This window comes from Stegastes partitus, unplaced genomic scaffold, assembly GCF_000690725.1.
Source record: "Stegastes partitus isolate 25-593 unplaced genomic scaffold, Stegastes_partitus-1.0.2 Scaffold1708, whole genome shotgun sequence".
Classification (NCBI taxonomy): domain Eukaryota; kingdom Metazoa; phylum Chordata; class Actinopteri; family Pomacentridae; genus Stegastes; species Stegastes partitus.
The window spans coordinates 106803-116416 of NW_007579439.1; the positions used below are offsets into that span (position 1 = coordinate 106803).

A 9614-nucleotide genomic window follows, 5' to 3' on the forward strand; every position below is an offset into this window, starting at 1 on the left:
GACTGAAACTCAACCAGATTTCCAAAAGGGACCCTCTAGTGTTATTGTTTGTCCTTACCTTTGGTTGGAGAGCTGGGTGAGTGTGGTAGGGTCATGCGCACATAAGGCATATTTGCTTGTGGAGAAGGTCGTTTCTGTCTCCTTCTCAGCTGCATGCTGCGTAGTCGTCCCATTACATTGCTGTTAAAAAAGAGGATCAGAAACCAGAATGGCAGTTGTTATACATGTACAAATTCAAGTTTTGATGCCTTTTATTTGGAACTAATAGCATACTTTGACAAGCTGCAAATCTTGAAGTGGCAAGTTAGAAATCTGACGTCCTCTAGTGGAGCCTGCTGGGTGGGAACCAGTGACCACTTTGGTATTGTTGTTCCTCTTATTCTTCAGGCTTTGCCTTAGACGGTCCCGTAGTTTCTTTCTCTGCTTCCTGTTTGTGAAGAAACAAACTATTGTGAAGCAGCTCAAATGACAATTGGACAACATATATGAGGGGAATGTCACATTACCAAAAGGTGATAAGATAAGATAAGATAAGATAAAATAAGATAAGATGCAACTTTATTCATCCCAAAGAGAATTCTTGTTGCATACATTTATTCCAAATTTCATCAAGGACTTGACTGTAGTCATGGTAATTTTATATATTTTTTGTAATGTGATCAGGTACAACATACAGTTTGCAATATTGTCATAGTGTCCAAAAGCATTCCAAAATCCCAAAACTTTTTTCAGCTCATTTGGTTTGGCTGAATTTCTGTTTATTGCTCTACAGATGAGTGTGTGCAAAACCCTGCATATGTGTTAATGGTACTATTTTATACAGGCATCAGGAGGAGCTTAGTGCCTGAATGTCTCATGGTCTTCTGCAAATGAATCACAATAAAACTGTTCAAACTGTAAAAAAAATGCAATGTTCAGGTATTCAATCTTGTAATTTCTATTTATAAACATTGTCAAACTTTGATTTTTCGTATCTTTCCAGTGGTTCCTCTTATCTTGCCTATTGGACCACCTGGATTAATGGTTAGGCCAATAAGTATCATGTGTGATTCCAATTAGTTCAGAGCTGAGTAATGACAAATTGACAAACATTTTTTTCTCTGTCTTGATGTAAATAATTATTCACTTGCTCTCTTGTTTTCTTTTTGTCGGCATGTACTTATTGTTTCCTGTGGAACTGTGAAGTATTTTGTACGTTGTGCTTTACTGATTGTACTGTACTGACTACAGATACTTTGAATAACCATCCAGCTCACAGTAGAGAAGATGTGGGGATTTGGGTTCACTATTCTGGCACTATAATATAAAATAAGGGAGAATATCTTCATGTTATGCAGCAAACATAAAATGTGACATTAATTACTTTGTTTTGCAGTAGGCAACCACACACATGAGTCCAACGACTAGGAGTGCAATGCAGATTCCTGTTATTGTTAAAATACGTTTCTGATACAGCTCCTCAGCTTCTGAAAAAGAGGACAACCATTCTTTAAAACATCAGGCCCTAAACACACATAGTCACATACACATGTATACATGCAGACTGTTCTAGACATAAACCCAAACAATAAGAAGTTCTGTAAGAAGGTTTTCACATTTACAGCAACTAATAATCTGTTTGTCATCTGACCATAATTCTCAAAGTACCCAAACATGGTAATTATCACTGACAGTGGGAAAATAAGCAAATTTTGCATAAATATTTTATTTTATTCCTTACAATGGTTTTCAAATCGACTGGTATACCTTATTCTAGCTTCCTGCAGGTGCATTTGAATCAGTGTACAGTATACCAAGGCTCATAGGTAAAAGCCAACAGAAATTACCAAGATACGTTCAGTTAATTTTGAAACGGTTTCTCCTTAAGTTAAAATTCTCTCAGACCCAAATCTAGTCCTGATTGTTCCAAAAAAATAAAATAAAAAACTTGAACCTTGATCTATGATCTAAAAATCTCTCAAAAATCCCTCTCAAAAAATTGCCTGTCCTTTTGCTTGTATATCTTCCACTGTTCATCAGAGCTGTCTGACGAGCACAGAGCATCACATCCATAGTTTTATATGCTGGTGAGTTATGTCTTCCTATTTCAGAATGATTTTACAACATCAGAAGCTGTGATGTACTTCCTTTAACTGCCTGTGATTTACAGCGTAACATAAATCAGTGGTAAAATGGGAGATGGGTGACATGTTTTTTTTTTTTTCAGTCAAGCACAAGCAAATGATTGTATATAATTGTCAATTAATTTCCCAAGAGGGAAATTTTCCCCTGTAGGTAGAAATTGCATAAGAATTTTATAACATTTTGAAAATGTGAGCAGATAAGATGTTCTGCCCTTAGTCTGAGAAGAGGCAAAACTATGTAGAGTTGCTGTAAGGAAGAGAGGATAAAATAAACAGTTTAAAACAGACTGTCTGAAAAAGGTGGAAAGAGATGTGACAGTGATGCTGTACTTGTTTCATGCTGAGCTGAACAGAAATGTACAACATCTCTGTCTTTTACATGTGCCCAAATAAATGGCACTTGTGATATTTGTTAGTTTGCAGATACACCACAGTGCTTTGTCATAAACATTACTGATGCATTGGTGCTGTTTTTTATTTTAAAAATGTGTGTAGAATGTGATATATTCTTTGTTCTGATGGTCAAGACTATAATCCAGTCACAGTCTCACATCTATAAACGAGGGAAAATGAGTAATCAGTAATCCATAAATTCAGTCCCAAGATGTTCTGTCATGGGGGAAAAAAAAGATTTATCGGATGAGGTAATTATTGAAAGCCATGCTGTAAATTGCTATGACAATACAAACACATGCATTAAAAGGTAACATAGGAATCCCACAGCCAAAAACTACAAATATAAGCCAGATCTCTGGTTTCTTATTGTGTTATACTAATCACAGGCTATACTGAGAACTGACACCAACTAAATGAAAATATATTATACACTGACATAACTCTTACAGAAAAAAACTATATAATGTTTCCAGGGTACCGTCTACAGCTCATGTGAAAATATGTCATCGCAGGTGACAACATATTACATGTTGTAATATGGGACAACATGTTACAAACATTTTCACACAAGTTTTATCATAACGTGTTTTAACCTGTGGCATTACAATTACAGATACAGGTGAGCCAGAGTCCAGTGAAGCTTGCATTCACCTTTCCCCACTTTCCCACAAAGCGTCTCTCTCTGTCTTGTAGCTGCCTGCAGGTGCAGCTTGTTGTGTTCCTGGTGTCTTATGTGTTCTACATATTTCCTGTGTGATTTTAACTTGTTTTCACACGTTTAATTCCACATGTAACTTGGGGGGAACAAGGGGTTGTTTCAGAAAGCAGGTTTAACAAACTCTGCATTTAAACCTGAACACTGGATTGAGTAACAGAGTTTTCAGTTTCAGAACAGATGACAACAATTAACTCAATAATCTGACTAAAGTTAACACTGAGTAAAGCATGTCCATAAAGATATAGATAACACAATTCACCATGGTAACAGGAGAAACAAGGCTTGAGAATCCTGTTCAACCTTTGTGACACTAGAAATATTCATGCATGCATGTAAAGATGCATTTACAGAAATGAAATTACTGGGGCTTCCCCACACAGTCCAAAAACATGTTGAGGTTAATTGGTGATTCTAAATTGTCCGTAGGTGTGAATGTGAGTGTGCTTGGTTGTCTGTCTCTAAGTGTGGCCCTGTGATAGACTGGTGACCTGTCCAGGGTGTCCCCTGCCTTCACCCTGAGTCAGCTGGGATAGGCTCCAGCCCCTCTATGACCCTAGTGAGAATTAAGCGGTGTATAGATAATGGATGGATGGATGTTTTTATCTGCGGCTTGTAAATCACTGGTGTCTTGTCTCCCAGTTAGTTTTGTGCATATATGAAGTCCTGCATCTTCTTTTCTACCTGCACATTCCTACTGGCAACTGATTTGATTGTATTCTAACAGAAGAAGGAGAAAGTCAGGCCTTTCATCCAGTGTCACAAGTTGGATATTGTAGCCCTACTGTTTAAAACATAGTCATGCTCAAATTCAGCTCTACTGAACTATGTTATAGGTGGGCAGGTGTACATGTCATTGATTGCTTTACAAGGAACACCTGTGCGCATGCTTATTCTTGCATTTATTCAATCGACCAATCACATGGCAATACAATCCTGTAAATACGTCAAGAGTTTCTGTTAATGTTCACATCCAACAGAAAGGGGGGGAAACGCCATTACAACAGCTTTAACTGTGGCATGATCTGTGGTCGCAGATCAAGGGCTATGGGCTGGTTTGACTATTTCTAAATCTATTAATCTCAATGTACAACAGTCTCTAGACTTTAGAATAGTGAAAAATCTAAAATCATTGAGCAGCAGTTCTCAGAAGTGAGTCACTGGCTAGAGCTGACAAAACAGCTCTAGTTAATCAGATAACCAGTCCTTTCAGTAGTGCTGAGCTGATAAGTATCTCAGACTGAACATGTCCAGCCTTGAGCTGGATGGGCTACAACAGCAGGAAATCACTGTGGGTTACATTTATTTCAGCCAAAAACCGACATCTTAGGCTACAATGGCACAGGCTCTCCAGAGTTGGACAGTTTTTGACTGAGAAAATCTGGCCTGATTTGATGAATCAGGACTTCTGCTGAGGCTACATATGGTAGGTCAAAATCAGAAGCATGAATTCAGGAACCTAACCTGCCCTGTGTCAACAGTTCAGGCTTCTGTGACCAGCAGTGACAGGATATATGACTCATAACGGGGACAGGTAAAGCCAAAAACAGGGATTACTTGGCAAAATTTGAGTACACTGAAGATAGTCCAAGGCTCAATGTTAGGTATTAAAAATCACAAGGTTAAGAATGGCTGGAATTCTTGACATAAGGTAGTAAGACGAACTAGAACTAGGTAAAAGGGAACACAGTATCGTATTGGAACACATAGGATGTTTTCCAATACTCACACTACCACCCTGTTTAGAACTGCAGAAGAAGATTTATTATCTCCCAATAAACAGTATGTTAAATGCAGTGTGCCAAAAGTAGCAGGATTCCCTAGTATATCTGGCTGCATCATGGAGCTTGCAAGCCTGCATGCTTTTCTGGCCATTCTAACCCACAATCCTCTGCACAGCAAGGGATAGATGCATTACAATGGTCAAACCTAAAGTTGCAATATTGTGACAAAGCAGAATGTCCAACTGTATGTATAACGCATGCAACAGTATGTACCCTGAAAGGGCAGCTGTGTTACATACTAAAAAGGAAAAGATATGCAATTTGGAGTGCACAGACAAAGAGGGCAGGAGAAACTAGTTACAGCACTGCAGGGATCACAGAAGCATGAAACACAACAAAGCATAAGTGAAGAGATCTGCAATGACACAAGAGGTGAGCAACAAAAATGCAAATAAAGAAAAACAGTTTGGGGATGTGATGGAACAGGATATTTGCAGCATGAATGTGCAGCTGACATGTATGTACAAATCATATGATCTTGTGGAATTTCTACCATGAAATATATAGGTTTTAGTGAGAGCAAGGAGAAGCCTTACCCCGTATTAGTATAATGTTCTTAATGAAGTGCTCAATTTGTATAAAAATGCTATGTTTAGCATACTGGCAGTAAAGAGGAGGAGTTTACGATCTTATATTTTAAAGGTATAACAATATCACATTCAGCTTTAACATACAAAATAACAAAGAAAAGCTTCAGCATGCAAAAGGTTTTGGCTGCAGAAATGAAAGATTTAAGGAGAAGAAATGACAAACAGGTATGACTGTTAATCAAACATGTTCCAGTCCAAGAAGAAGATAGAAGAAGAAATAGACATACTGTAAAAGCTGGCCATTACATAGTTTTGGCAGCGATCACCAGTAAATTCATTTGGACACCTGGGTAGGAAACACAAGAAGTAGAAAAGAAGAGAGAGGGAGTTATTTTATACAGGAGCTGTGCAAAGCCCACAACAGTCATCACTGGTGTTAGGAGGGAGGGCCAGCAATACCAGTATGTCCAGCTCTAGTCTGTGACTCTAATCTTCAATTAATGATTTATTGCTTTCATACATAAATTGGTTTGTCATATAATTTCTAAATGAGAAATTCTTATTCATAATGTTACTTTAGGGGTTATATGACAAACAGTTGTGTGAATACTCTCTTTGCAACAGACTGAAATTTGCATGTACCTACATGGCCACTTAGGATAAGTACTTTGCCTGTTATGTAATCCTGTATTTGGGGTATCATAATCCCACTTTAAAATCAACATACAGGCCCAGATGTATGGCAGATATATAACATGTCAAACAAAGAGACTTGAGGACTTAAAAAGTAAAAATGTTTTGTAATGATTGAGTTTTGACTTGAAACATCGGAATCATTGCTGTCTCACCAACCACATGGCTGTTAGTTTAACCTGGACCACTAAAATCAACTTCTGGTGTTACTGGAATGTTCTCATATGTTTTGATTTCTGGGGGGATGAGGATGAAGCTGAATGGAAATCAAAGTAGGTAGTACGTCTTACCTCCAGATAAGATACAGCACCTATACCTGAAGTGACCGTAGTTCACTGTTCTGAACAACATGGATGGGTTGTGATGAGATGTGAAGTACATGCAAAATTCAGCGCACTACTCAGCAAAGGAGAGTGCTTGGGTGTTTAAACCCTGTTTCACTTTGCTCCACTTGAGCTTACAAAAATAGAGATACGCCTTATCAAGGTAAACATGGATTCCCAACCACTTCTTGAAGAAAACATGAGAGGGGTGAAACACCAGCAATGACATGTGGGACTGAATACAGTTGTGTTCACATACGTTTTGGGTCTGAGACTTTCTTAAGCACAGCTTGTTCACATCGGTGCCCAGTGAATCCCCGCAAGCACCTGGTTGGTGGGTAGAAAGGAAAAGAGAAACACAGCACCTACTTGTTACATACAAGACATGACCACATATGAGGTGTTAAAAAAGAAACAGGGGACACTGGTTGCTGATTCAGCAGACACACAGTCGTGAAGGTCATCATAGTGTTGCCCAGCATCTCAGCACTGTATGAAAGAAGCAACACTTCAACTGACCTACTGTCTTTCTTTTCACAGGTGGGTTTCCAGCTCCAGCCGAGTGCCATCTGTCACAGAATGGAGCTTGAGCAAAGGACTAACATCTAGTTCTTGGCTAACTTGGAAAAAGCTCCAGCAGAAAACCCTTACCATGGTGAAGGATGTGTGAGAGGAGCAACAACGTCCTGTACATGTTCCTATGAGTGGCACGAAAGCTTCAGAATGGGGCAGGGTTTCTGCTGGAGCTTTTTCCAAGTTAGCCAAGAACTTGATCTTAGTCCTTTGCTCAAGGTTCATTATGTGACAGAGGGCACTCGGCTAGAGCTAGAAATCCACCTGTGACAAGAACGATAATAGATCAGTTGAACTGTTGCTTTTCTCATACAGTCCTGAGATGTTGTGCAGCACTATGATGACCTTCATTACTGCGTGACTGCTGAATTGTGTGATCCGCAACCAATGTCCTGTTTTTTTTTTTTGTTGTTGTCACACCTCATATGGACCAACACAGAGACATCCAGTGTATAGTCACAAAACATGTCATGATCCAGGGTACTACTCTATTGTCAAACAGCAACGATGACATGGGCGAATACTGGAAAATCCAATATTACAATCAGTGACAACATTTTTTAATCTCCAGCAACAATGTTACAGTTACAATATTGTCACATCCTTCATTTATCTGTGCATGGTTTACATTCACATTTAGGACCACACAGCCTTACTTTTTTCTAACCTTTCCATTTTGCAAAATATAGGACACACTAGCTCTTGCATTAGCATTGAGGTGCGGCACCAACATTGAACCATAAGGTGCAGAATTGTCCAGCATAATGAATTCCCAAACATATTGGGTTTGATATTGCAGGTATGCAATGTAAAAATATTAGAAATTCCATTTAAATTCCATAATTTTTTTCTTTTACATTTTAAATTAGGATTTGTAAATATGTTTAGTAAGTCTCTGAAACCTCAAACATGTGAGTTTAAATTAATCACATGAAGTTAAGCAAGTGGTGGATCTTCTTGGGAGAATGCAGAGTTATTATTCTCCATTAACACATTGGATGGTCCTATGCTGGGAACAGATGCTTTTGCATGGCCCAGAGTTCTTCTTAATGTTTTACACAAGCTACGCTGATTCTGTGCAATGTGGCAAACTCTCAGGAGGGGAAAATCTGCAGCAATACTCAGGTGGCTACAGAGCGCACAAGTGTCCTAACAATTTTAGTGTTGGGCCAGCTCTGACAACTCCCCTGTTCAATTTTACTTTTTTGTTGCTGGACCTGTGGAATGGCTCGGTAACTAACTCGCTGGCTCATTTGTAAGGATGTTAGCTCCATTCATTGCTGAATCAGCTAAATTAAAAAGCTTGGTCTGACTTTAACACTACATTGACCACACTGAAATGCATAGTTAGAAGAGAAAATTATCATTTCTGATTCTTCTGTTTAAAAAAATAAAATAAAAAAACAGTTGTGACATCCATGTATTGAGCAGTGCGACAGACAATCATCATCTATGGTGCTTTTAAACCTTTCCTCCCTGAAGATCCCTGGACCAGCTTGTGTCTGCAACTGCCTACTATTTTTTTGTCAAAATCACTGAAGAGGCCAAATAGTTCTTCTGTTAGTCAGATGGATTCGAGAGCATTGTGCTTCATTTCTGTTGTATCAAATTTGGTAATTGCATTTCAGAATTTTTAGAAGAGGTCCATTAACGGTGGTTACTGACTCATTGTTATGAAGCTTGAATGTCTTATTAAAGCTTTTAATTGGGGAAAAAAGTAAAAATGTCAGTTTTTCTAGGGTTTTCAAATTTCACTTGGTCCAGGTGATAGGGATTTGCTTAATTTCAAAATTATTCCTGCCTTGCTAAATGCCGTTTATTTTGACCCTACGGTTGTGAAGCTGTTATTGACTGAACTTGAGGGTGTTTTTTCAGGTGAAAACTTCAAAAATAGTTTAGGGTTTAAGAGTTTAAGACAGCCAAAAGAACACATATAGTCAAACAGTTGTGTCTCATGAATGCCAGTATTAGCTACCGGTTATCCAGACAAACCATTATTCCTGGACTGCACTGTTTGGCTAAGACTCATGTTAAATCACTATTTTCTAATCATGAAGTCATGCATCTTAGTCCCTCCCACCAGTGAGGCCACAACTTAGTTTTGTGTTTTTGCCAGTCCACAGATTGGAGGATTTACACAAGGTATGCATAAAGATCTGAAGAAGACCCCTTTTGCATGATTTGGGAGTGGCCACACAGACCCCTCACAGACGTAGTGGTGAGCACGCCTCAAATTCTGTGAGTTTGTGAGTGTATAAATGGGGACTGAACCCCTCACCCCCATGACATGAAACATCCACTTACAGTCATTCAGCAAGTAAAGTAATTCATAAGCCAATATCTATCTGTCAAGGTATTTGAAAGAATTTAAATTGGGTCAAATTTGATTTTTAAAAAATCCTATTGACCCTGAATACGTACTATTAGTGGTTCTTTTAATTTTTGACTCAAACATGTTTGAGCTTTGAAGAAGTTGT

General features: G+C 38.5%; 1 protein-coding gene across 1 annotated transcript in view; it reads right to left on the bottom strand.

Annotated features, from left to right (window-relative positions):
- The window catches only part of nrg1 (neuregulin 1), a 46022-nt gene that overhangs the window by 13973 nt on the left and 22435 nt on the right, over positions 1-9614 (bottom strand). The window contains 4 exon segments of the mRNA XM_008301764.1: positions 59-180; positions 274-427; positions 1364-1466; positions 6824-6891. Of these exon segments, the coding sequence (XP_008299986.1) occupies positions 59-180; positions 274-427; positions 1364-1466; positions 6824-6891 (447 nt within the window).